The sequence below is a fragment of the Spinacia oleracea genome, chromosome 4, assembly GCF_020520425.1.
Source record: "Spinacia oleracea cultivar Varoflay chromosome 4, BTI_SOV_V1, whole genome shotgun sequence".
Taxonomy (NCBI): domain Eukaryota; kingdom Viridiplantae; phylum Streptophyta; class Magnoliopsida; order Caryophyllales; family Amaranthaceae; genus Spinacia; species Spinacia oleracea.
The window spans coordinates 1,007,899-1,035,316 of record NC_079490.1 but is presented as its reverse complement, the minus strand read 5'-3'; the positions used below and the strand labels follow the sequence as shown (position 1 = coordinate 1,035,316).

The 27,418-nt window shown below is 36.0% G+C and overlaps 5 protein-coding genes across 7 annotated transcripts; 3 read left to right on the top strand and 2 right to left on the bottom strand.

Moving 5' to 3' along the window:
- Positions 1–476: 476 nt before the first annotated feature.
- On the bottom strand, positions 477–7,002 carry LOC110801026 (protein NRT1/ PTR FAMILY 7.1). 2 transcript variants are annotated; one of them, XM_056843761.1, is made up of 6 exons: positions 6,676–7,002; positions 4,880–4,939; positions 4,569–4,707; positions 4,174–4,391; positions 3,129–3,688; positions 477–1,733 (listed from the first exon to the last, which is right to left on the bottom strand). In XM_056843761.1, exons 2-6 carry the CDS (start codon positions 4,925–4,927, stop codon positions 794–796), a joined length of 1,905 nt encoding a protein of 634 aa, XP_056699739.1. In that variant the 5' UTR covers positions 4,928–4,939; positions 6,676–7,002; the 3' UTR covers positions 477–793. The 2 variants fall into 2 exon arrangements, with proteins under 2 accessions (XP_056699739.1, XP_056699740.1); XM_056843762.1 differs by lacking the exon at positions 6,676–7,002 and adding an exon at positions 6,429–6,552.
- A 2,164-nt stretch (positions 7,003–9,166) lies between these two features.
- Positions 9,167–15,996, top strand: LOC110802204 (enoyl-[acyl-carrier-protein] reductase [NADH] 1, chloroplastic). The gene is made up of 13 exons (XM_022007649.2): positions 9,167–9,410; positions 10,379–10,689; positions 12,273–12,382; positions 12,502–12,557; positions 12,842–12,926; positions 13,263–13,310; positions 13,425–13,499; positions 13,601–13,712; positions 14,128–14,179; positions 14,266–14,317; positions 14,403–14,460; positions 14,986–15,084; positions 15,541–15,996. The coding sequence occupies exons 2-13, from the start codon at positions 10,416–10,418 to the stop codon at positions 15,699–15,701; spliced, it is 1,182 nt and encodes a 393-aa protein (XP_021863341.1). The 5' UTR covers positions 9,167–9,410; positions 10,379–10,415; the 3' UTR covers positions 15,702–15,996.
- Positions 15,997–18,007: 2,011 nt separating this feature from the next.
- LOC110801033 (spore wall protein 2-like) lies at positions 18,008–18,493 on the top strand. The gene has a single exon (XM_022006350.1). The coding sequence runs from the start codon at positions 18,008–18,010 to the stop codon at positions 18,491–18,493; it is 486 nt and encodes a 161-aa protein (XP_021862042.1).
- Positions 18,494–20,605: 2,112 nt separating this feature from the next.
- Positions 20,606–21,085, top strand: LOC110801044 (uncharacterized). The gene has a single exon (XM_022006362.1). It carries the CDS (start codon positions 20,606–20,608, stop codon positions 21,083–21,085), a length of 480 nt encoding a protein of 159 aa, XP_021862054.1.
- A 376-nt stretch (positions 21,086–21,461) lies between these two features.
- LOC110800894 (non-structural maintenance of chromosomes element 4 homolog A) lies at positions 21,462–26,167 on the bottom strand. 2 transcript variants are annotated; one of them, XM_056827315.1, is made up of 7 exons: positions 25,815–26,167; positions 25,638–25,718; positions 24,196–24,382; positions 23,935–24,028; positions 22,898–23,126; positions 22,548–22,639; positions 21,462–21,969 (listed from the first exon to the last, which is right to left on the bottom strand). In XM_056827315.1, exons 1-7 carry the CDS (start codon positions 26,041–26,043, stop codon positions 21,799–21,801), a joined length of 1,083 nt encoding a protein of 360 aa, XP_056683293.1. In that variant the 5' UTR covers positions 26,044–26,167; the 3' UTR covers positions 21,462–21,798. The 2 variants fall into 2 exon arrangements, with proteins under 2 accessions (XP_056683293.1, XP_021861914.2); XM_022006222.2 differs by having other exon boundaries at positions 24,136–24,382; positions 25,815–26,165.
- Between the last annotated feature and the right edge of the window lie 1,251 nt (positions 26,168–27,418).

The following is a 27,418-nucleotide window of genomic DNA, read 5'->3' as shown; positions in this document are numbered from 1 at the left end:
GGCTCGGGCTTTGGTCTAAAAATGCATATTTTAGGGTGCCCAAACCCACACTTTTTTGGACTGGGTCGGGCCAACCGGTCGGCTTAGTTAATCGGGTCTAACACTAGGCCAAAGTTCAGTCTGCATGGGCTATGGAATCCATTGATTTCACATGCTTCCTCCCTTTGTAACAAGTAGTCTACCCTTAGATAGTCGAATCGATCCGATTATAGTAGGGTTTGGCCTAGTAACCTTGAGATGGTAAGATCCAAAGCTAGAAGCGGTAACGTTAGACCAAAGTTTGTTCTGGCTGGGTCGGGCCGGACCATTGTATGCATGTGCATCTAGTATTCCAAATGATTCCTCCATTTGTAAGTAGTTGTTCGGCTTGTTCTATATATTGATAGTTCACATGCTTTCTCCCTTATTAATTAGTTGTCACGTTGATTGTGCAATTACAAGTAATATGAGATTATGACAAAATCATCAGAAACAAATCAAACTACAACACCATTGTAATTTGTCATAACATTAAGAATTTAAGATTAAAAAAATTAATGACTACCCTAATCCATAATTAAAACCCCCAAAAGCTAATTAATTTAAGTTGATACTTCCTCCGTTTCAAAAAGATCTTTACACTTACTATTTGCACGGACTCCGGTGCAATGTTTGACCGTTAATATATCCAATTTTGTATGGAAAAAAATTATAAAAAGTTAATATTCTCAAAATGAATAACGAGACCAATCTAACATGATCTTACATGTAACATTTTGATGTATATAATAGTGGGAATTTACGGTCAAAGTTTTCATACTTTGGACACATTTTCCAAAGCGTAAAGAACTTTCTGAAACGGAGGTAGTACTTTTTTAATAGCTTCATCTTCATCTTCATCTTGTTCAACAACTCCATCAAATCTAGTCTCCACCTCAAGCTTATGGCTAGTCTCAATGAATGTAGATGGCTTGTACCACCTAGCAAAGAGCACATATATGACAACATCAACACCCGTAAGCACCATAATAAGGAAGTACCACCTATCGACGTGCCCGGCGTTTAAATCCAAAGGAATCCACCCGGGGTTAGCACCTCTCGCGGTGATTAACATAACCATGTTAACTAATAGGCTACTAACATAGTTTCCGACGGACATGGACGCCATGCAGAGCGAGCTCCCGAAGGATTTTATCCCGTCGGGAGCCTGCCCGTTGAAAAACTCGAGTTGTCCAACGTACATAAAAACCTCTGATGCCCCCATAAGGACGTATTGTGGGATCTGCCACAACACGCTCATAGAGCTGCTTTTCTCATGTGGGACCACTCTTTTCAGACGCTCAATCTCAGTGACCCCAGCGGCTACCATAGCTAGCATACCAATGATTAGCCCTACCCCCATCCTCTGGAGCTCAGTCAACCCCTTAGGGTTTCCGCTTATCCTCCCAATTACAGGGACGAGTATGTGTCGATAAATACACGTGCAGACGAGTACGCTAGAGATGTCGAATACGGACATGCTCGCCGCCGGGAAGTGGAAGTTCCCGATTCTAGTGTCCATTACATCGCCTTGCTCGACAAAGAGCGACGCCATTTGAGTGAAGATGACGGAGTAGATGATGGTGGTAAGCCACAAAGGGGTCAGTTTTAGGACACATTTGGCTTCCTCTACTTGTGTGATGGTGCAAATATGCCATGGGTTCCTTGGATCGTGTACGTCTTGCTGAGTTATGGTTGCTGCTTTGTCTAAGAACCTACAAGTAATGTGCACATAATTCGATTAGTGTTACGAAACACCAAGAATCAAGCAACTTAATTTATATAGCAAGACGAGTAATGATCTACTTCCTCCGTTTCTGAAAGTTCTTTACGCTTTGGAATACGTGTCCACAACATGAAAACTTTGACCGTAAATTCTCACTATTATATACATCAAAACGTTACACGTAAGATCTTGTTAGATTGTTCTCAGTATGTATTTTCAGAATATCAACTTTTTATAATTTTTCCACATACGAAATTGGATATATTAGTAGTTAAATATTGCATTGGAGTCTGTGCAAATAGTAACTGTAAAGAACTTTATGAAACGGAGGTAGTAGTACATAAGAAATGACACTAGAACTATTTATAACTAGCTTCTGAGCCCGGGTAATTATACAATGGTTGTTAATCGATCTTTTAAAGTGCTAATTTTGTTGAGGGATTGTGATTTTAGTTGGTTGAAAGTTGAAAAAATATACAAATTATAGGGTGGATTAATATCGAGTGTTAAGGAGGGAGATGGGGTGAAAGAAGTTATATGAAATAAATGGTGAATTGATTTTGAATGAGAAAGATGAATTGGGGTGTTAAAGCTGTAAAATAATTTGTGAAACAAATAACAAAAAGAAAAATTGAAAAAAAAACAAACAAATGGAGGAAATATGGGATGACACATGTCATCTAATAATTCATGGTCTTCTTTTTTAAATACTAAAGTATTGATTGATTGATTGATATCATTATGGCTCATTTGCACGCACCCAAAAAATAGGCTAGAAATATAGGCCAAATATTCCTAGTATAAAGAGAAAACTAGCTATGCCACACCATGATAATCGGGATTATTCCTGTATAGATCTGGTCCACAATAATATTAGTGTTACCCAAAGCCAATAATTTTTTCTAGCATCCCTTTTACTTAAATAGTGACTTTTATAGTTCACATCGTGATTATAATAAATAAAAACTATTTTTCAAATATAAAAACCATTTTTTGAATTAAAGTAATCTTTTTTTAAAGTGAAATTTGACCTAAAATTACATTATCCAAGTGCAACTTGTGCTAACGACACTAATTTAATAATTTTTTCATACTAACCTATTAAACATGCCAAAATAAATTAGAAATAAGTTATTATTACTTAGGCAACATGGTATGAGTATATGACACTTGTATGTATGTAATTACTAGACCATCAAATGTGTTTATAATTGGGAGTATTCACTAACTACTAACCAATGATATTTTAGTCAAGTGGAAAATATCGAGAGTGGGTAAATATTAGCATGTTAAGTTACATGTTCGAATCCCCTCCCCACAAATTAACACGCCCTTCAACAAATTTAACCGAATTAAAAAAAAAGAAGAGAATTAGTATGTTTACCTAAAATAATTAGAGTGTTCAATCTTCCTAGTTCCTTTAATAGCAGACTCAGAACATTCCACTTCATATAGCTCATTTGGAGCAGCAATTGCCACTCTTCGCTTCCTATACGCGGCGACAAACACTTGAGCAACGCGCGGCAACGGGTTGCCGCGCGCCTTAACGAACCGGTACCCGGGCGTACCGGCTAAAAACAACACAACACCCAAAACAGCGGCAGCTGTCGATACCCAAAACCCGAAAGTCCATGACCCGTTGTCCTCGTAGTACACCAAAACAGTGTTGGAAAACAAAGAGCCACAATTTAGTGCAAAGTAAAAGTAGCAAAAGAATGCTGCTTTTGAACCTTCTCCTTTCGGGTCGGAGTCGTCGAATTGGTCCGCCCCGAACGTAGCACATGTTGGTTGGTGGCCTCCGTACCCCAATGCCACCATGTAAATCGATACGTAGAAGATTATTTGGCTAAGGAACGATGTCTCATGACACTCTAACTTACCATCACCACAACCTTTTGGAGTCAATAAAAATAGCCATGACGTTACTGAAAGTAGCGTCAACCCCTACACGGAAATAAAATAAATCAGCGAATAATTTTTGGTGTCACATGACATTTTACATGATTGAACATATTACAAAAACCAAAGTCATTAAGGGTAATGCATGTATTTCACAGGGGACCCTAAAAGTCAATCACCCCACACGTCCCCTTATAGAACATATATAGGTAAAGTTACTGTATAGAATTAAAGATGACATTAAGTCGGGTCGGACTAAGGCATGTTGGGCCCATATCGCATTTATTTGAAAAAGTACGACTAGGCCCATCCAGCAAGACAAAACACGTTACATTACGCAAAACTATGCTTAGACACGTGTGCTACCATGACTGGACCGTGTTTTTTAATTTTTTGGCCCGACCCAGCCTGTAACAAGTGGGCTTGTCGTTGACCCTACCCGCTCAGGCTCGTAGAATGTGGGCACGACACAAAAACCCGACCCGACCCACAACCATCTTTTATATAAAAGTTGAAACGTAGTAGCATACCAAGAGAAGAATGAGCTGGAAGACGGTGCAAGTGAGGAAACGACCCCAGTAAGCATCACTAAGGAACGCGCCAACCACTGAGAATAGGTAAACGGTTCCAGTCCATATACAAACATTGTTAGCAGCAACGGCATTGTCTTGTTTCAGTACTCTTGTTAAGAACAACACTAGGTTTACGCCTACTCCGAAGAATGACAGTGTCGCCAACGCTTGGTTCGCTGCACACGATAACAAAAACTGTGAATATTATGATACAACTTATTCTAATACGTGTGTTTGGGAACCATAAACACGTATAGGGGTAATGTAATTTTGAAACAATAAGAATTTTGAGATGTTGTTTTAGAGTCTATCTTCTTAAAAAAGTTGCATTTGGTTGGGAATGGGTATCGTACCTAAGACGAAATAGGCCCATTTCCATCCTCCTTTCTTTTTCTTTATGGAAGGTGTAATGATTTCCACTATATTGTTGTCGTTGTTGCAGATTTCAATCCTGTTTTCTGCTTCATTATGTACAACTATGTCTTCCCTTTCCTGTTTGGATGGTGGTCAAGAAACACATTATAAAGTTTGGATTTTCTGTTCCACAATCTGTGTGTCATTTGCTCTAACTACGGTACACAAGTGGTTTACAAATTGATGGAATAGAGGATTTTGACTCGAATTTTCTTGGAAACGATAAAATCAACAACATAAACTTACTAACCTTTTCAACTATTTCAGGGATGTGGCTGAGGGTATTTGTTGCAGCCATTTGGATTTAATCCTATGAAGAAGTAAAAAAATGTACATTGTTATCAAAATCGATGACTAAGTAATGTATTAATAAAATCAGATTTCTATACTCCGTTCACATAAAATTTTGTATACATAGTTCTATTGCTCTTGTCATCACTAATACATACTACGTACATTGATACATGCATGATATGGGTACATAGTAAATACTTTATCATTTATACCTAGTTTATACCTAGTATTTAAAAAAACAAAACCACATTTGATTACATGATAACTGTCAACATATTTGATTAGATAACACGTGTCGTCCATTCTTTCCTCCATTAATTTCGTTTTTTATTTTATTTTTTCTTTGTTGTTTGATATATTACACAACTCCAATTGCCTCTTTCACTTCATCTTCCTAATTAACATCAATTCACCAATTTATTCATTCAACATCTTCCCGACTAACACTCAATATTAATACACTATTTAATTTGTGTATTATTTCAACTTTCCTACCTCTATATAAATCATATATTCTCTTTAAAATCACAAGCTCGACAAAATTAGAACTTAAAAATATAGATTAAATAATCACTATACAACCGCCCGTTCTTTGAACGATCACAAAAGCTAGTTTCTCCTTAATTAAGAGCTCTATTATAACTAATGTAAACATTTACTCCATCCAATTAACCAAAAAAAATGATGTATCAAATTACAATAAAAATCCTCAAAAACGATCTAATGGCTGGATATAATCTATCCTTATACATCTTCTATACATACATATATATCATGTTCGTCTAATCTATTTTAGTATAATCCTTAACACACTAAAATGTTACAACTAATATTGGATAAAAGGTCTAAATTAAAGGACACTTACAATTTATTACCATATTCGGTCCAAGTTACTAATACAATAAAATTAAATATAGTCGTTTGATTATTATTTTTTCCCACGATTTAGCTAGATGTTCTAATTTGAATATGAGATCCATGGAAAAGAATACAAATGATTATTTTAGTCTAATCCTTTAACACATCCAAATGTTACAATTAATAATAACTACCAAAATATGGATACAATGTCTAAAATTGCACTTATCTATACTATCTATTAAAAGGCGTTTAAAAGAAAGTTTATGTGACACGTGGCGCTTTTCTTATGGGTGGTTTGCTCAATGTAATCTTCATACACATTAAAAAAATATATCAAACATGGTTTGCACCCTTGACCTTGAGTTTAAACAATAAAGCCTTTACCACTAAGCTATTACATGTGTTCATGTTATCATTGCAAAAAGAAAATATAAGTAAATGTGAATGTCATTAATGTAGTAACCCGGGGCATCACCCGGGCCCCAAAACTAGTTTTATTTATAATATTCTGTCCAATTTACTAATGCAATAAAACATAGCCTTTTAATTTATTTATTTTTCACGGTTTAAGTTTTTAATTTGAATGCGAGATTCATAAAAAAGAAATTATAAATCTCATCTAAACACAGCTAAAAGAACGTTACCCTTTTTCCGAACTTTGTTAGCGCAGAGGGAAATTCGTGTAACTCCGTTAGTGAATTCTGGGGATGGAGATGATAACTTGAATTGAAAACAACATTGCTTCAATTTAACACTTATAGTTTATTTATAGTATTAGCCTTTTAATTATTATTTTTCACGATTTAAGTGTTTTAATTTGAATGCAAGATTCATAAAAAAAGAACATAGATGATCATAAATCTCATCTAAACACAGTTAAAAGAACGTTACCCTTTTTCCGGACTTTCTTAGCGCAGAGGGAAATTCGTGTAACTCCGTTAGTGAATTCTGGGGATGGAGATGATAACTTGAATTGAAAACAAAATTGCTTCAATTTAATCACCAACACTTCTAATATCCTCAATGCAATCACTCCACCAGCTTCGATACCACTATGTACAGACCCAATAAATCCTATTGTCATTTATTGGTACACCTTTTTCTTTTTAACAAATTCAATATCTCACAATAATTTATTATAAAAAAAAATCAAAAAAAAAAATCACACAATCTCTCCCTTCTGATAGGTAGATACTACCCCGTTCCTGAAAGTTTTTTTCACTTTGAAATGTGTGTTAAAAGTATGAATTAAGTTTGTTATATTTATACAAGTTATTTCCCACTTGGTGTAACAAACTTTCCTAAGGATACTCCCAAACTTTCTCTAACTAGACTTTCTCTAACTAATTAAGTTTAATTTTTATATTTTAATTAAGTTTAATTTTAAAGATAAAAGAATGAATCAAACGTTATTTTGGTGCTTAATTAATTTTTAACGGTGTCAAAACAAATAAATAAATAAGATTTATTTGGATATAGTTTCTAAATTAAGATTGTTATCTGTGAGCTTTGTGGTAGGGAAGTCACACTGTTTCAATTTCTTCCTAAATAATTTGGATAAACTTTCTAAATTAAACATGTTGGTTTATTTTTTGGATTAACAAATAATATATGTAGTGAAATAAATATTTGTTGTAGATTATTTAGTGAGTTAAGTGAAGTATGTTTCATTGAAAATAAAAATAAGTGGCTAGCATTCTAGCAAGAAGCAAAGAAAAACAAATATAGGGAGTGTTGTGTCCCTAAAATTTAGTTAGGAATTGTAGGCAATTTTATTATATTATCCGGTGTATCACATTTTGAATCGGTTGTATTAATTTTTATTATATACTTCGTATTTCATAGTAAGTAAAGTTTTGTTGGTATAGTTGAACCGATTGTATCGTACGCATAAGTTAGAAATGTCAATGTTGGTTTTGCTTACTTAGATAGTTAGATATAATCATTTTTCACGAAAATTGCAAATTATGTTTTTTTTTTTTTTTTTTTTTTATGGAAAGATTACGTTAGTTAATTTTTTTTTTTTTTTAAAAAAAAGGTAAGAAAAAAGACTTAGATTCCCTTTCACACAAGGGTGAAACCTAAGCTGTCACTTTGAACAATATTATCTAAGTTAGGGCTAGAGTTCGGGGTGATACACCATGGTTCAACAATAAGATGTCCTACATTAGCTATCCAATCTGCCGCTCTATTTGCTTCACGGAAGATATGCTTGATATGGGTAGAGTGAAAATGCTGAAGAAGAGTCCTGCTATCTTGAATAATGTTTTGAAGCTTCCACGGGGGGGTCCAGATTCCTTTTAGCGAGTTGATCACAAGTAGGTTGTCACCTTCGATGTAGATGTCTTTAATATTCAGTTTGATAGCCTCTTGGATGCCCTTATGAAGGGCTAGGGCTTCTGCCATGTAGACTTGCGAGTTACCCAGGTTAAAAGATTTGGCGATGACCGTATCTCCATTGTTGTTTTTTTTTTTTATGGAAAGATTACGTTAGTTAATTACACCTTTTTGTGGTAGATATCTTTAGGAAATTTTACTTGTTACATTGTTGTAAACCAAACAAATGTACATACATATACTTACTAGAAAAATCAAATTCTACATCATCCAAACAACTACTAAATGTCTCTAGCCTTTCACTGTCAAAACCGCCAAACCAACTGTATGCCACCACAACTATCGATGTGTTTTTACAATTGTGCTTGTGGCATATGGATATAAGTTCAAAATGACAATGGTCATGATCCATATTGTTGTATCACAAGTTTTAAATGGATCGTCCATGCACAACCTCGCGTCGAGTTGTGTTAAGCCTACGTTTATAAGTTGAATCCGAGTTAGCCGTGTCATATTTTTCAAATAAAATAATAACACATCCACAACTCACAATTCACAGCCTCACACGTGCATAATTGTCTCGAATCGATGCATGCTTTTTCGAGTTGGGTCAGGCCACCATGACCTAATGCAATCTTTAGGTACAATAAGATATTAATTGTCAGGATCTCGAAACCGGCGCGACGCAATGCTATCCTAGGTATAATAAGCTACTAATTGCCTCAATTTTGAAACCGAACCGGAACCTTGAGACAATTGTAAGCCCATTGATGGGCCTAATACCCAGGACTGTAAAAAACTGACCCGGTCCAACCGATTTCTAACAAAATCGAAGTGACCCAAAAAAAATCACACATTCAATCCACATAAGCACAATGACCCCACACAACTACATTATTCGATTATATCTTAACCGATTAGCTGAACGTAACCGTCCAATGACTCGATTTGACGGCCCCACTTCTAGAACAAAGGGATTAAGATCCATTGAGCTCATTGATGGGCCTATTACCACTTCTACAATGAAGTGATCAAGATCCAAGAAAAACAAGCTACCAAGTACCAACTCTTCAACTAACCCACACCCATATTCAATATTTTTTTCCCTTAATTTTCTCTCTCCTCCTCTTCTACTTCGACACAACCAAAGTGATTGTGTCCCCATTAAACCCCATCAAACTCCCTACTGTAAACTCACTCTCTCTAACACTGTTGGGCAGAGCTTCGTTTTCATCGAAACCCCATTTTCTCTCTCCTCACTTCTTACATCTTCCCACATTGGCTCCTAGGTATGCCAGATGCCTCACATTGTTGATTCTTTTGAACTTTTTTTATTCATTTTAATGCATATTTTTGGGTTATTTTGTGAGATCTTGCTTTCAATTTTGCTTAGTTGATTGATGTTAATGAAAATAACTGATAAAGTTTGAATTGTTAATTTTGTCTGCTAATTTATTGAAGAATACGAATTTTAAGTTTGGGATTATGCTTGATTAATGTAATTAAACTAACTGATAAAGTTTGGATGTTGATTATGTATATGATGGATAAAATGCCTTTTCAATGATTATTGTATGTTGTTTGAATTGTTAATTTTTCTGGTAATTTATTGAAGAATTACGATTTTTTGAAGTTTGGGATTATGCTGAAATTATATTGAGTTTTAGTAATGGAATTGCTGATTCAAATATTATGGGGAAATTGAAAAACAATAGGTTTGATCCGGGGATAGTGCAAATAACATGGCATTTTCGTAATTGAATGAATAAAATTTGAGATTGCATGAATAAATTTGAGCTTAAATGAATAAAAGTTGTGTTTAAATAAATATTTTAGTTACGATTATGTCATGTGATTTGTACTATTAATAAACAACAGTTATTGATTTAGACTCACCCAATTTCATGCCTGCAAAATGTGATTTCAGTTGTAGTGATTTTTGGATTTAAAGAAATTCATATGTTTTGGTTGGTTTGTCTGTATGATGCAGAATTGCAGATTAGTAATAACTGATAAACTTTGAATCTTGATTACACATATGATGGGTAAAATGTCTTTTTGATGATTGTTGTATGCTGTTTGAATTGTTAATTTTGTCTGCTAATTTATTGAAGAATTACGATCTTTAAGTTTGGGATTGTGCTGAAATTAAATTGAGTTTAGTAATGAAATTGTTGATTCAAATTTATATACATGCAAATTGTGATTGAATTTAAAGAAATTCATATGTTTTGGTTGGGTTTTCTGTACGGTGCAGATTAGTAATTGCTTTTACCGTAGCAATTAGATTGAAAATGGCGGCCTCCACAGCATCAGGGTTGCAAATGGCTGCCGTACGGCCATGTGTGTCGTCACCGCGCCGTGTTTTTGGTGCCGGCGCAGCATTTTGTAATGCTGATTTGAGGCGAGCATCGTGGGCTAAGCTTACTAGTGCTGGTCATATATCATCTTTACAGCCTTTACAGCGCAGTTTCTCGTCTTCCTCTTTGAAATCCAACAACGGTGTTATCAAGGCGATGGCCGAATCTAGTGACAAGCCTTTAGGAGGATTGCCTATTGACTTAAAAGGTAAATTTTTGGTACATTATGGTTTACATACATGATATCGTATCAATTTCTGTGCTTTGTTGATGTTCTTGTCATTATTTAACCTAATAATAATATTAAGGCGAAGGCCGAATCTAGTGACAAGCCTTTAGGAGGATTGCCTATTGACTTAAAAGGTTAATTTTTGGTACATTATGGTTCACATGATATCAAATCAATTTCTGTGCTCTGTTGATGTTCTTGCTTTTTTTCAACCTAATAACATGAAGAACTTGTCAACGTAGTACGCTTTTAGAATGATGTGATTAACGACTTAACTAGAACTAAGAGTCTATGATGCTCAATTCTTATCCTGAATGAACTGGGGGGGGGGGGGTTTAGTTGTACATGTCCTGTCATTTTTTTGTTCGAATACAGATGAAGGACAGTTATATGCAGGTTATTAGGTATGAATTTGAAATGGTTCCAATTCTTAAGCTCCCCTGGTTATCTTATGCTCTAATTCTCATACGAGAAAGATACTGGTGTGGTATCTAAGACAATGTTGCCTGATTCGCAAGTATGAGATTGGGTACGGGTTCGCAATTCGCTACATAATGTGCTAAATTAGACCAAAATTGTACCATTTTCATGTTATAATTCGCTTTTTCGGTTCGCGGTTCGTAGGGTGATTAGACAATTAGGTAACACTGATCTAAGGTGTATAGAATGTTGGGAATGGAGGGCTTCTGGATAGACTAGGCAGTATTAAGAAGTTACATCTCTTTACTTAGAAGTGCATAGAAGTTCTGCTTTATTTCTAGTCATTCTTTTGTTAGTTATAGGTTGAACTTTAGGTCGGATGAGTTTATTCAGAATGAGATGAAGTTTATAGTTTTGTGAAGAAGTGGTACGCTTTTGGTTTATTTATACACTTGATTTTGGGTAACTTTTTCAGCACCTTTCTCTTTTCTTCATAAGATCCGCTCAGACCGCTCCTACAGGGTTCACTCTACTTGACTTATTTAGAATTTTCTGCTTGTATTATCCAAGTCAAATTAATCCAACATCTGCAATGTATACCTCTATGCTCCTAATACGAGACTGATGTTATCGGATTATAAAATATTTGCATGGGGAATGGCAGGCTATGTTACTTGGACTCGGGTACTAGTGTCGGACACGGGTACATGTCCAAGTGTCCGACTCGGCTAAATTGTGAAATTTTTCCATGATTTAAGTCAAAAATGAAGTGTCGGAGTGTCCCTTACCCATGTCGGAGTGTCGAGGATCCGACACGGGTACTTGAGGTAAAATGAAGAGTCCGAGTAACATAGATGGCGGGCCTTAACTAAAAGACTCCTGTCAGGCAGAAGGTCCAATTACAAAGTAGTTGAGTGGGACAGATAATTATGCATCTATAGTGTTCTGCTGCTGCGTGCTATCATCTTGTTTATTCTTGCATCTATTTTAAATGGTCTGCAAACGTAGTCTGTGTGCTACTGTAGATGAATATAAATATAGGTACATTCTTCTTGAGAGTCGAGTTTTTGCATTGTGTGAAGAGATGGTTAACTATTAAGACAAGAATTGAATTTAGAAAATGTAACAAAGACTATTTTCAGGTAAGAGGGCATTTATTGCCGGTGTAGCTGATGATAACGGATACGGTTGGGCAATTGCAAAATCTCTTGCTGCTGCTGGTGCTGAGATTCTTGTCGGAACTTGGGTTCCTGTAAGTGATTCCTCATTACAGTCTATTATCTGCAGACGGTCCACCATATAGAAGAAAACACCTTAATAATCTATTTATATGAATCTTTTTACTCAGTTCTCTTTGTGTTGTTCTTACAGGCGCTGAATATCTTTGAAACAAGTCTAAGACGTGGGAAATTTGATGAATCACGAGTGTAAGAATCTCTGTCTCTGCTTGACCCTTTCGTAATAAAACTAAGGCTCTGTTTTGTTCGACTTATTTTGACTTGTTTTAGATAAAATAAAAAAAGTTCATTTAATATAAGTTCAGAAAAAATAAGTTTTTTCAGACATTTTCACACACAAATAAGTATATTTTAGACAAAATAAGTTTTTTTTCACATAAAATAAGTTCAGATAATATTACCTCAGACAAAATAAGTCCAATAGAACGGAGCTTAACACTAGCAATGGCCTTAGTATTCATTTGGTGTTTCAGGTTGCCTGATGGTTCATTGATGGAGATCACCAAAGTATATCCTCTGGATGCAGTTTTTGACACTCTTGACGATGTCCCCGAAGATGTAATGCTTGACTATCTGCGATTGTTCTCTTGTTTATAGTGTTTATGTTGTCTATTACACTCTCCGTCCCAAGATATTATTAGGCCACAATATATTCATTTTTTAAGTAAAAATTTTGAACTTACTCTTATTATCTTTAATTCTTAACTAAAAAAGGACTACATTGGTATGGTGGAGATGTTGAGTTTAAGTTGAAGAAGGATAGTTATGGATTTTTTACTGAATACGTATAAAATGACCTCCATTCAAATGTGACTTATTGTTTTGGGACGTTATACTGAGTTTACAACTACAAAGCCATTTTTCTAATTCTCTTAATGATGGAACTCACTGCAGATTAAAGCAAACAAGCGTTACGCAGGGTCAAGCAATTGGACCGTGAAGGTATAAAATCTTTCCACTATTTTGAAAAGAATGTTACATTACCGTTGTAGTTCGGTAAAATTATTTATAATTCCAGATAATATGTCATACTGAATCTCTTTTCATGGTTTGTAGGAAGTTGTGGAAACAGTAAAGCAGGATTTCGGTAGCATTGACATCCTTGTGCATTCACTTGCCAATGGACCCGAGGTCGTTAGTTAAGACCTTTTTACTTTGATTTTAGTATATTAGTAATATTACTATTGCCAACTATTTTCTAACGGGTTTTGGGAAAAAAAACGTATTTATAGGTAACTAAACCTCTTTTAGAGACATCAAGGAACGGATACCTTGCAGCAATATCTGCTTCAAGTTACTCTTACGTTTCGCTGCTCAAGCATTTTCTTCCCATAATGAACCCAGGTATCGTTGCCTTTGTATTGTCCGAGTAACTTTATCACTTCACTTATCTTCCCATTGGCGCTTTTTGTGCCCTTTGCTGAATAATAAGGGGTTGTTTGGTTGACAACTTAAAAATGGGGGAAGTGGTAATTCATGGGAATAGGATAGTTGTTTGGTTGACAGAAAAAAGTAAAAATGGAGGAAATCGGAATTCACGGGAAGTTGGAATTCCTACAAAACATGGTAAGTAAATTACCTAGCAATCAAAATTCAAACAACTTAAGGAAATTCCCATGAATTTAACAAGGGAAAAAAATATCCCTTGAACTACATCTTCCTATGGGAAATAAATTCCCATGTCAACCAAACAAGCCCTAAAATTATTTATACTATCTGACGTGGTTTGGACTTAATTGCATATTCTTCATGTTTGCAGGTGGTTGTTCTCTGTCACTCACATACATCGCTTCTGAGAGGATTATTCCCGGGTAAATTCCCTTCTCAGTGTTCCAAAACTTACCAAGTCATATCGTCATTTTTTACCTAAGAACCTCTTTTCTTATTTCTTGTACAGTTATGGTGGAGGTATGAGTTCAGCGAAAGCTGCATTAGAGAGTGACACAAAGGTTAGCTTTTTTTTTAAAAAAAAATCTTTTTTTCGAGAGAAAGACTTCTTTGATGTAATTGCTAAATATCTGTTGCTTGGCTTAGGTAATGGCTTTCGAAGCAGGGAGGAAACGCAGGATTAGAGTGAACACAATATCAGCGGGTAAGTTTCCCTATATATTCCTCGTTACTCCTCACCTATAGTTGCCAGCTTTTTATTTACCACTCATGAACAACTAAACACCAACTTCCCCGGTTCTAAGGCTCCGTTTGTTTGGGAGAGAAATAATTTTCCAAAAATCTAGTTTACCCAATTTTCCTTTGTTTGGTTTTTGAAGTAGTGAAATTTATTTTCATTGGTTAGAAATAGTTTTCCTAACGGCAGAAAAGATTTTCCTCGGGGAAGGAATTATACACTTCCTCAACCGTTAATTCTCTCCTTCCAAACTCCTTTTGTCCCTTCCGTTTCCCATCTTTCTTCTCTTACACATCTAGCGAGGAACCAAACAAAAGAAAATGAAATTTGCAACCGATCTTTATTGACATTTACTAAACGAAAATTAACTTCTATTTAGAATGTTTTCCTTTGAACCAAACACAGTGTATATGACAACACTTTACAAGGGAAATTCCTAGCTTGTATGCTTCACGTGTTCATTAGTCATCTAATCTGTACATTCTCTCTCAGGTCCACTTCGGAGTCGTGCTGCAAAGGCTATTGGATTTATCGATATGATGATAGACTACTCCATAGCCAACGCTCCATTGCAAAAAGAACTATCCGCTGGTAAGATATACTCCCTCCGTCCCTTTTTATTCTTTACGTTTTCGGTGTCTCATTTTAATTTTTACGCTTAGAATATTTCCTTTTAAATTTCACATAAATACCTTCAATATTCTGTCAAAATTTATGCCAAGTGATTATTTAACCAATTAAATTCATTTGGTCATTTAACCTCACACTTTTCCATTGAGACATTAAATCTTTCATACTTTCCCAAATGTCTGATTTTGGATAAAATTGAAAACATATTATATAAATAAAAGTAAATTGCGTTGTTTAAATAAAAAATAGAATGAAATCTCAATCTACATTAATTAATCGTTAAATCGCATACATGATACCAAACGTAAAGAATAAAAAGAGATGGAGGGAGCACTACGTATTATACATTTCCTAACTTAGATTTGTCATCAATACATTCTCTTTTACTGACAAGCTTGAAAAAAAAAACGTGTGCAGAGGAAGTCGGAAACACTGCTGCTTTCTTGGCATCGCCTTTAGCATCTGCTATCACGGGTGCTGTTATCTACGTAGACAACGGTCTGAACGCGATGGGAGTAGGCGTAGATAGTCCTATATTCGAGAATCTTAACATCCCAAAAGACGAGCTTTCAAAATGAGATGGTTAGCCAAACGAACCCTCGTTTTCTGTTATGATTTATCGGGATCTTCATTCGTTAGTTTCGTGTGTTTGAGGATGGATAATCGGAGTAGGATGCTCGTTGTATTGTACTTCATATTCTTGTACTTGTCTTCTTTTAGCATTTAGATTACGACTTCGTGTTGCACGCCGGTCGAGGTAGTTCCGATTGTAGTAGTATCATCTGTTTGAGAATTTCTGTCACATAAACGCCGTCGTACTCGTATTTGCTCGATGTTACAGTTTTTAGAAAGCAAACAAGAGATTCCATTAAACTAGTATTAAGTAGCTAGAATCCAAAAACTATAGTTGATAAAGCAAGGCATGGGTCGGGCCAGCACATGGGCTATTTGAGCCCGCCATGCATGATATGAGTCCGTTGTAAACCCGGCACGACATGAGAGTCACGATGATGGGCCGTGGGCCTTGCACGGACACCATTTTAGAAATTCGGAACGTGCACAATGGGTCGGCCCGTTATGTCAGCACGGTTATTTTTTTAAGCAATTAACAAAAAAAGTTTTAAATTAGTAAAGGAGCCCACTAACACGACCCGACGCGGCCTGACACATCATGTGGGACGAGCTGTCTATGGGCCTCGTTTGTGGAAGAGAGGGCACGAGCCTGGCCCTAAACGACTTTCTGTTTGCCCGTTTTAGGCACGACACATTAGGGCATGAGGCACGAGTGGCCCGACTGGTGCCTAACTCTAATAGTTGATCAAAAGAAGCAACTCTAATAGTTGCTTATCGGCTTTGATTAACAAAATTGAGTTTTCCTCAAGATCTTCATCACATGTTGTAATTAACTTGAAATAACTTGAGGATCAAGCTAGGTATATTTTGGAGTTATCTAAATATAAGAGGTATCTAATAGGAGGAGAGGGACTTGAATCTGTGATCTATCGTTCAGTCGCTCACCTACCCTCAATCTAGACATGATCAACATGAGCCCGGCCCGAAATTTTGCGGGTTTGGGCAGATTTTTAGGCCCGATGTTTGGGCCCGGCCTGGCTCGAAAATTTAAACTTTTGGCGGGTTTGAGAAACGTAATAATCTCTTTTTTAGTTATAAATTTGACCCAGCCCGAATGACCCAAAAAGTCCGATGTTTTAGGTCTGAAATAGCGGGTTTGGGCATAAAACCGGCCCGACATACGGACTGATTTTTAAGCTCCGGCTCAGCCCGCCTTTTGATCAGGTCTACCTCAATCTTAACCAATAGACTAATGCATCTTTGATAGTAAAATATGTTAGTGGAGATGAATGAAGTACAATTCCAAGTCCAAGGGTCAAGCTAGGGACGTGATGTACATGAGTTCATCAGAAGAAAAATAAGATTATAATCAAAATGTCTTTAAATAACCGATACTCGTTGATTTTTTTGAGCTTAATTAAAAAGATTTGGATCTTAAACGTGCAACACATACCGCAAAAAATTAGCCCTAATTATAATTTAATTGTTTTGGTGCGAATAATATAATTAGAATTAGCCATATATTTTGTTAAGTGGAGAAGATCATTTACTAATTAAGCCATCAACGAGCTTTTGGCCTAGTGATTAAAATCGATGGTCTGCAAATGATGGGTCTCATGTTCGAATCCCTCATCCTCATTTGTAATAATACTCCGTAATAAAAAGGAATATTTTGAGCTATGTGTTTGCCTTGGAAAGTACTTTACAAAGAATATAAACAGGGAAAATTCATTTTAAAGTGTAAAAGTGTGTTTTTAAACTGTACAAATAGGCTTCTAATTATAAAAATGAGCCTTTTGGGGTTAAAAAAAAAATACAAAACGACCAGGTGACTGATCTCACGTTAATCTTCTGAGCTAAAAAGCTTCATATGTTCGGAACGTGCATGGTGCACCTCCATATTAGCCCATGGGATGATTAGTACCAACACATAGCATCGTGCATCCTCTTACATTTTCCCCTTACATGTGAGGAGAAAATGCAAGAAAGACTATTTATAGATATATAAAAAATAACCTTGAATGCACAGTATATCCGACTGCATCTAATAATTTTCAGATTAGCACACTAATTACAATCAACAAATTATTGTTAGTGGAGAAGCATCAAGTGCTAAGTTACAAGACGTGTTTAAGACTTGATCTCCAAATGAAAGCACAATTAATAATTTCAATATTATGGGTTAGCCAAGCCTATAAATTGTGGTGCCAATCTCAAACGAACCATCAAATCAAACACATAGTTTTGCAACTCTTAATTAATTAAAGTCTTTTAGCAATTTGTTTATTTGTTATTTTTTTTCAAATTAAAGATGGCGCGTAATGCAGTGGTACTTAGTGTTCTTTTGGCAACAATGCTACTAGCCATGTTGGCAGCTCCTGTCACCAATGCACGACCGGGAGACGGTGGTGAAGCTCCACCGGAAGACACTATAGCTCCTTCACCAGGAAACACCGGCAACCAAACCGTCGGCGACGAGGGAACCGGTGGCGAGGGAACCACCGGCAATGAAACCAGCGACAATGGATCCGGCGATGAGGGGACCGGTGATGATGGAACCGGCGACAATGGAAGCGGTGATGAGGGAACCGGCGATGAGGGAACAGGCGACAATGGAACCGGCGATGAGGGAACAGGCGACACTGGAACCGGCGATGATGGAACCGCCGACAATGGAGCCGGCGATGAGGGAACCGGCGACACTGGAACCGGCGATGAAGGAACAAGCGACACTGGAACCGGCGACAGTAAACCCAGTGACGATGGAACCGGCGAAGAGGGTGTCGGCGGTGAGTAACCAGAGAGGGAGTCCAAAGTCACACATATATTATTTTAGTTCCTTTTAAAAAAATGATGTTTGTAATAGGTGTTTTGTGCTTTCTTTGTTATTATACTCCTTATTCATGTAAGATCAATTGTATTGCATTGCCTTCTTTGTTGTTGTACTCAACATTTTTATGGATCAATTGTATTGCATTGCATTGCATTGCTTTCTTTCTTTGTTATTATACTCCATATATCATTTTTTTACCTAAGACAATTTCACACAAAAACATTGCATTTAAGACAAAATAAGAAAAATTGTTGTTTGTAATTGGTGTTTTGTGATTTCAATGTTATTTATTCCTCGTTCATGTAAGATCAATTGTATAATTGTATTGCATTTCTTTCTTTGTTCATGTACTCCACATTTCTATGAGGTCAATTGTTATTGTGTTATATTATATTCCTCTCTATGTTGTTAAACTCTATTCAAATTGGTCCGGCCCAGCACGAGAGGCACGATGATAGCCCATGGGCCGTGTATGGACATTATTTTAGAAATTTAGCACGAGCCCGATGGGCTAGCCTGGGCCGCCTGGCCTGCACGCTTAATTTTAAGGCCAATAATTAGGGAGCCACTAGCATGACACGATCCGACCCAACAATGCATGTGAGACAGGCTGTATTTGACCTCGTTTATGGAAGAGGGGCATGATCTTGTCTTGAGACAACTTTTTATTGGCCCGTTTTAGACACGACTCTTTAGGGAACAAGGAGTCTGGCACTGTGGCACGTGCCTTACTCTAATAGTTGATCAAAAGAAGTAACAAGAAAAAGTTACTAAACTATGGATTTTTGTGTGAATGTGGATGAGCCACAAGGGCATAAAAATTACAAACGGGAGGGAGAATTTAAATCAGTGATCTATCGTATACAAACCCTCAATTATAACCACAGGAATAATGTATTTTGGTAGTAAAATTTGCTAGTAGAGTTGAATGAAGTACAAGTACAAATCCAAGTCCAAACCAATGATGTCTTGGCTCAGTGGTTAAGACTGAGGATCTGTTACAATAGGTATCAGGTTTGAATCCCCCCGCCCCTATTTGTAATTTATATTGCTCTTGTGACTCATTCACACCAAAAAAAAAAAAAAAAAAAAAAACAATCCAAGTCCAAGGGTCAAGATGAGTTCATTAGATGAAAAACAAAATTATAATCAAAATGTATTTAAATAACTGATACTCGTTGATTTTTTGAGCTTAATTAAAACGTATGATTTGGCAAAACATATCGCAAAATTAGCCATACGATATTATAAATTTTTTTTTTTTTATTCCGGTGCGGATATTTACAATTAGAATTAGCCAATTAGAACCATCGTTTACTAATTAATTAAGCTATTAACTAGATCTTGTTCTAGTGGCTAAAATCGGGGCTATGTAATGATAGGTCTCATGTTCGAATTTCCGTTCCTTTTATAATAACAACAAAAAGGAACGGAAAATCCTATTTTGAGCTATGTGTTTGCTTTGAAAAGTACTTTACAAAGAATATAAAACATGGGAAAATCATTTTAAAGTGTAAAAATGTGTTTTTAAACTGTACAAATATGCTTTTAAATTATCAAAATAGCCTTTGGGGGTTAAAAAAATACAAAACAATCAGGTGATTGATCTCACGTTAATCTTCAGAGCTAAAAAGTTTTGTATTTTAGGAACGTGCATGGTGCACCTCCATATTAGCCCATGGGATGATTAGCACCATTACATATGAGGTGTATCACGGTGCAGCGTGTACCTTCTCACATTTTTCCTTTATTTGTGAGGAGAAAACGCAAAAAAGACCAGTAATGGATATAAATAATAGCTTTGATACGCGGTACACCCGGTACATTTAATAAATTTCAGATTAACACACTAACTATGATCAACAAATTAATGTTAGTGGAGAAGCATCAAATGCTAAGCTACAAGACGTGTTTAAGACTTGATCTCCAAATCAAAGCACGATTAATATAATTTAAATATATGGTTAGCCAAGCCTATAAATTCTGGTGCCAATCTTAAACCAACCATCAAAATACATAGTTTTGCAACTCTTAATTAATTAAAGTCTTTTAGCAAAAAAAAAAATCAAATTAAAGATGGCGCGTAATGCATTGGTACTTAGTCTCCTTTTGGCAACAATGCTACTAGTTATGATGGCAGCTCCTGTCACCAATGCAAAGCTAGCAGGCCAAGGAGACGGTGGCGAAGCTCCACCGGAAGATACTATATCTCCGTCACTAAGTGACCCTAAAGTTCTGTCATCAAGAGACACCGGCAACGAAACCGCCAACAATGGGGGAGATGGCGGCGACGGTGGGGATGGAGGCGACGGTGGAGATGGAGGAGACGGTGGAGATGGCGGCGACGGTGGGGATGGAAACGACGGGGGAGATGGCGGCGACGGTGGAGATGGAGGAGACGGGGGAGATGGCGGCGACGGTGGAGATGCCGGCGAAGGTGGAGATGGTGGTGAAGGGGGAGATGGTGGCGAAGGTGGGAGAGATGGCAAAGATGGGACAGATGGCGGTGTCGACGGGGAAGCTGGCGGCGCTGACAGGGGAGCCGGCGGAAAGTAACCAAAGAGGGAGTCCAAAGTCATGCATATATTCTTTTAGTTCCTTTTCAAAAAAAACATAAAAAAACATTGTTTATTTTTTGTGGTGTTACCACCCGGTTCACCCTTAGAGCTAATCAGGATTCGGGCGAGTTTGAGTGAATAGGTTTCAGTCCCATTCCAGTTGTTCAGACAATAATTCAAATAGAACAAAGCCTTAAATAAATGATCGGCTACCAAGTATTAATTGGACCAGATACTCATTTCCATTCATCATTGTAACACAAATAGTTAAGGCCAGATAACAATCAAGACTTAATTCACATATACCACTATTGGACAAAAGGTTTGTTTACATCAATTATAAAATGTTTTGTGAACAACTACTTATACTTCCATTTTTGTTAACAATGAAGGAATACCTTTTACTTGATCAAAAGAAGCAACAAGAAAACGTTGCTTACCATCTTTGATTAACAAAATCGGACACCTAAAGTTTTCCTCAACATCTTCATCACTTAATCTTGCTGAAACTAGATTCATCAATTTTTACAGAACCAACATTCCTGTACACGTAAAATGGTGTACTTACACAGAGTTAGTCCATTTAACTACGAGTACTACAAACCTAATACTAGACAGATTAACATTAGTTGTTTAGGCCACTGCACAAAAATATGCCTCCAAAACTATGCTTGTTAGTTGCTAATTGCTATCTGAAATCCTATGTTGCTGCTAGAGTTCTGAAGTCATGGTTTTTCTGCTACTCTGAACTTCTGTGGTTGCTGAAGGTGGTATTCCAACTGGTGAAAGATTGGGGACGGTGTTTGATTGAGATAGAGGAACACCCTCTTGACATCTATGAGGCATTAGTTCATCTCCAGATGGAACTGAATCGACCATCAGCTGTTATTCGTAAACACCATCATGCTTTAGAAACTACTAACTTAACTTTAAAAGTGGCGAAAAATCCTAAAAAAAAGCACATAAACTACACATCTTTCATAAGGTTAAGATTTACTTAAAAGTTGATATTTACAAAGCATTAAGGCTTTGTTCTATTCCCATACCTTATTTCCACTTATTTCAGGCAAAATAAGGGTTACCCAAATATAAATTATAACTAAAATAAGTTCAGATAAGTTCAAAGAATATAAGTTCATAGAACGCACCCTTAAAGTCTCATCCCAATTTTCAACCATTGACAAAACGAATTTGCATATGAGAAGGGATTCGCTCACCTTCCAAAGCATTAAGGCTTTGTTTTGTGCACCTTATTTCCACTTATTTTAGGAAAAATATGTTCAGATAAGTTCAGGAAAAATAAGGGTTACCCAAGTACAGATTATAGCTAAAATAAGTTTTGATAAGTTCAGGAAAAATAAGTTAAATTTAGTTGAATAGAACGCACCCTTAAACTCTCATCCCAATTTTTAACCATTGACAAAAAAAATTGCATATTAGAAGGGATTCAATTCACTCACCTTCCAGTCCTTGAAATCAGGTCTGAAGACAAAATGGTGAATCAAAACTTCACCAGAACTCACCAAATCCTGGTGAGGAGCATTCCTTGGTGCTGCAAACAGAAGTTGATAGTATTTTTGATAAAAATCAGGACTCATGAGGGATAGATAATGTATTTATGTTAATAATTAGTTTGTAATTAACAATTTAATTACTATTGTAGCCTTGCTAAGTAATGCTAACCCTAATGTAGCTTGTATGTACATATACACTCTCATAATCAATGAAAACCTCACGGAATTATACTTCCTACAATGAGTAGTAAAAATGAAGGTTAATGTGTAGAAGAATTAGTACAACGAGGACTTACAAACAAGATGAGTCCCCTGATCATTGATAGTTATCTGAGCACGCCCGTCTTTTACCAGGAAAGACAAAGCAAACAGATTCTCAACTGTCTGCGCGAATGAAGTCCTGTTAAGAATCAAGTTCTCGAGTCTGACACTTTTTTTGTTTCTCTTTTCTGCTCGCAGGATGTCAAACATGGTTCTCATGTTCTTCTCTGTGTCTTTTTGGTGCTCTGAATCAGAGTCCTCAACCTGATTCACAAAGATGGAAGCTGAGATTAGTCATCTTTGTGATTTTATATAGGGGTGTTTGGTTACGAGAAGGTAGGAGAAAAGAGAGCTTTCTGAGGTGGACCCGTGGACTAGAGGTTTGACCATTTAAAAAAGCTAATGGGAGTGTTTGGTTATGAGAGGGTTTGAGAAAAAGAGCTTTTTGAGGTGGACTAGAGGTTTGACCATTTCCAAAAGCTACTGGAAGTGTTTGGTTAGGGCCTTAGGGGAGGTTTGGAAAGTTATGGGATGAAAAGGCTCATTATAGGAGCTTTTTGCAATAGAGGTTTGAAGAAGTTGGTGTAAAATGACAACTAACAACTAACAGCAAGTTAAATCAGCTATCAGCTAACAACTAATTACCAAACAGGGACATAGAATATTAGAATGCGCAACATATTTCATAATGAACCAAAGAAGCATTATACACTATGAGAATCTGCATGAGATACCAAGATGTACCCTACAAATGACCTTCAACATGATCTCTCAAAAACAACCACAAAATCACTTAATCACGTTCCAAAATTATCGAAATTCCCCAAATATTAGACTTTATCATCCCCAAACAAATACTCATATTCAGCCACTTCCACAAAGGCCATCATACATACATGCATGTTCAATGTGGATAGTCTAAGCAAACATTGCAAGGCAGAGAAGCATCTCTTTTAGTGAATTCAACAAAATTAGACCAACAAAAAATAGTGAGACTAACATAATGATGTATACAAATGATTTAATTGTTTTCATAACAACCAATGCTAATGTGATTTACTGATGTTTATACCTGTTTAGGTTTAGCAGCACGTCCAGTAAGCTTTGTTCTCTTCTTACGAACAACAACCTTTCGTGGTTTCAACTGAGTATCCATCGGTCCATTCCTACCATAAAACAAACATAAAAAACCAAACAACACTCATCAAGTTAGCTACCTTCATACACAAATCCATCTTTCATTCAATTTTTTCGCGGTGAGTTCATAACATACATGGTAGAGCAGCCTTTAGCATTCTTGAAAACGGGGCAAACAAAAGCACCAATTGCATACCATTGTATTGAAACACTGTCATTACCAACTTTCCTTCCAATGGAAGCTCCAAATTCGCGAAACAAAGAAGTTAAAAAGTCGGAAGGGGTAAGCCCGTCTTTGAGATATGATCTTGCAGTGGTCACTAAGGTATCAGCCATGCTTAGAAGTGTCTCAGCATCTGCTACTTGCTCCCTTGTGTTTGACACTAAAATTTCCAAAGCAAAGTTTAACCAACAAACTATATCACAAATTATTTTCAAAAGGGTGTACCAAGAAAAAGAAAAAAAACATAGTTTCTTCTCAAATCTTTTGTGTATAATAATAAGTCCGATATCATTTATGGTTGAGACTAGGACGATATCTAAGAGCATCATAAATGGTAAGATAATTGTTAAATTAGCTTGTCATTGCCAACTAAGATTTTAAGCTAATTTATTTTCTAGCTAGTTTATGTCCCAATGGCGAGCTAATTTACCAAACTAGCTTGCTATAAATTAGGTTCACTTTTCAATTAATCATTTTATTTAGCATATTAAAAAGTCCGATATCATTTATGGTTGAGACTAGGATGATATCTAAGAGCATCATCAATGGTAAGATAATTGTTAAATTAGCTTGTCATTGTCAACTAAGATTTTAAGCTAATTTATTTTCTAGCTAGTTTATGTCACAATGCCGAGCTAATTTACCAAACTAGCTTGCTATTAAATTAGGTTTACTTTTCAATTAATCATTTAATTAAACTTTATTTTAATTAAAACTTGCATTTCAATTGTGCATAGGCCAAGCTAATTTATCAAAATCACTCCAATTGAGACTTTTGCAAATCGCAAGCAAGTCCCTACCTACAACCATTGGAGATGCTCTAAAATCCCGTATTCCTCTAGCATAGTTAACACTCTGTAACGTGGGAAGTGATTTTGGCACACGGCACACCCACTACTCAGTACTCACATAGAGGTGTGACAAAATCAGTTCCCTTGCAACATGTGTACTTCTTTTTACTTTTTTGGAATAAACAAACCTATGTTACTTCCTAGAGTGGCCTTGTATGAAATTCATTACACCTAGAGTGTTAGATGAGGGTCAAATACTCCAATTCCTTGTCGGACACAACACCCAAATAAGAGTTTGGACAACATAGAAACAAACCAACACAATTTTAATCTTTTTTTACCTAGAGAATGTTAGATCTACATGAAACATACTATTATATACACTCATTCAAAAATTTCATAGTAGAGAAAAGAAGCATTGATTTAAATTGAAGTACTATTTTCGCAGTAAAATTGAAAATCACTACTCACTACTACTACTCCTCCATTGTCTACATGAAAAAAGCACAATGCATTACTAGTATAACATCAAAATTGAGATAAACTATAACAATTATGACAAAATGTTGCTTAGATTTCATAATGTGACATCTAAATATAACAAAAAAATGTCAAAAAATTTACCATTTTCGAACAATTCGTCAACTTCATTTATGATTTTGCCGAACCTATTAGATTCACCTATGAATAATTCTTCTTTCTCCTCTGCAAATAATTCAAGAACAAAAAACAACAACAAATTAAATTTTAAAAAAAAAAAATCAAACACAAATTTAAAAGAGGGAAAACAAAAATAACTACCATGAATGAGGTTTTTGTAGAAGGCGTAATGAGACCGAATTACTCTCCTGTCCACCGTCGATTGAGGAACCTTCTTTAAGTCGACGTCACCACCACCACTTCCGCCGCCGCGGGGGCGGTCAGACCGGGGACGCTTTGGTGGTGGCTCCTGAAAATAGTCCGGTTGCTGGTTGCTCCGGCTGACTTTATCACTCTTTCCGGGCCGGAATTCCGGCTGATCGACGGTCATGATTGCGTTGATTGTAATCAATGGCTCTCGTTTTTCAAAAAACTTGATTAAAATGGAGGGAAGTTGGAGAAGAAGAAGAGAGAGTTGGGTTTGAAGGAAGTTACTGCTCTGGTTAGTGGGGTTTTATTTTATTTTATTTTATTTTATTTTTATATGTATTTAATGATTTTGGATAAAATTTGGAACAGCTTTTCATCTTTGGGTAGTAAATTTTGAGACATGCTACATCGCTGGTGGACAGCGACAAAAAGCGTCCATACCCAGGGTAAAATGGTATTTTCGCTACATGAGTTGAAAAGTCAAACAAATTACTAAATATCGGCAATATGACAGTAATTGATACAACAATGACAGTATTTAAATACAACAATGACAGTATTTATGTAAACGATGATAATACTTATATAACACTTGTATACATATTTTTATCTATTCATTTAATATGCAACACTTTTATCCATTCATTTAAGTGATCCCTTTACTTTTTCTATTTCATTACACTTGTATACATAATTTCCTTTTTTTGGATGATTGTGACAGTATTTTAATACAACAATGATAGTATATATATAACAATGACAATACTTATATTACCGATGACAGTATATAACAAGTTAGCAACACTATTTAAGTGTGGGCCATCTTTGAAACCTTTTTTTTTTTTGTTTTTTAAGGGTGGGTATGGATTTTTTTTGTCGCTGGTGGACAGCGATGTAGCCAACCTCGTAAATTTTAACTCTTTTTATTTTTTAGGCTAATGCCTAAATCCTAATGCTAACCTTTTCCCGCCCATTTTATACTTTCTTTTATATGTGGACTAGATTAGGTCCTCGTATGTGCACGGATATTCAAAAATTATTATTTGACCATATTTTTACAAAGCATTTAACTGAAGTACTGAACTAATTGTTTGTTGGTTCAGTGATGTTTGGAGCTGAACTTGGTATGGAAGACTCGTGTTCGATCTCCCACAAGAACATTTGGAAGGGGTCTGGAACCTTTCCACCCAGAGTTCGCCCCGAATCCGGATTAGCCTTAAGGGTGAACTGGGTGCTAACACACAAAAAAAACAAAAACAAAGCATTTAACTGAAAGATTAATAAATATTGAACGTACTCATTTAATCATCTAATATGAAACTTCCACCGTATTACATATATTACATATATTTTATATGATAATTTGACCGAAATATTCGATATGCGATAGGTCTTTTTAGGGAATGTTACACCAGGAAGTGAGATTCCTGGTGTCTGTTTTATACCAAAAGAAAAATGAACTTAGTATTCCATCCGAAATGATAATTAGGGTAGTTTGCCTGATTTTCTTTCCTAAAAAATGAATTATGGGCTAATGCATACACATTTAATGTGCT

Excerpts from the sequence above, each read along its gene's own strand:
- LOC110801026 (XM_056843761.1), bottom strand. The coding sequence starts at position 4,927 with ATGGCTGCAACAAATACCCTCAGCCACATCCCTGAAATAGTTGAAAAG. Across the intron at positions 3,689-4,173 it reads TCCAGCTCATTCTTCTCTTG|GGGTTGACGCTACTTTCAGT; the intron begins GTATGCTACTAC and ends ATTTCCGTGTAG. Across the intron at positions 1,734-3,128 it reads GAACACTCTAATTATTTTAG|GTTCTTAGACAAAGCAGCAA; the intron begins GTAAACATACTA and ends CATTACTTGTAG.
- LOC110802204 (XM_022007649.2), top strand. The coding sequence starts at position 10,416 with ATGGCGGCCTCCACAGCATCAGGGTTGCAAATGGCTGCCGTACGGCCA. Across the intron at positions 12,927-13,262 it reads TTGACGATGTCCCCGAAGAT|ATTAAAGCAAACAAGCGTTA; the intron begins GTAATGCTTGAC and ends AACTCACTGCAG. Across the intron at positions 14,461-14,985 it reads AGTGAACACAATATCAGCGG|GTCCACTTCGGAGTCGTGCT; the intron begins GTAAGTTTCCCT and ends ATTCTCTCTCAG.
- LOC110800894 (XM_022006222.2), bottom strand. The coding sequence starts at position 26,043 with ATGACCGTCGATCAGCCGGAATTCCGGCCCGGAAAGAGTGATAAAGTC. Across the intron at positions 24,383-25,637 it reads TGACGAATTGTTCGAAAATG|TGTCAAACACAAGGGAGCAA; the intron begins GTAAATTTTTTG and ends TGGAAATTTTAG. Across the intron at positions 21,970-22,547 it reads CTGATTTCAAGGACTGGAAG|CTGATGGTCGATTCAGTTCC; the intron begins GTGAGTGAATTG and ends TACGAATAACAG.
- LOC110801044 (XM_022006362.1), top strand. The coding sequence starts at position 20,606 with ATGGCGCGTAATGCATTGGTACTTAGTCTCCTTTTGGCAACAATGCTA.
- LOC110801033 (XM_022006350.1), top strand. The coding sequence starts at position 18,008 with ATGGCGCGTAATGCAGTGGTACTTAGTGTTCTTTTGGCAACAATGCTA.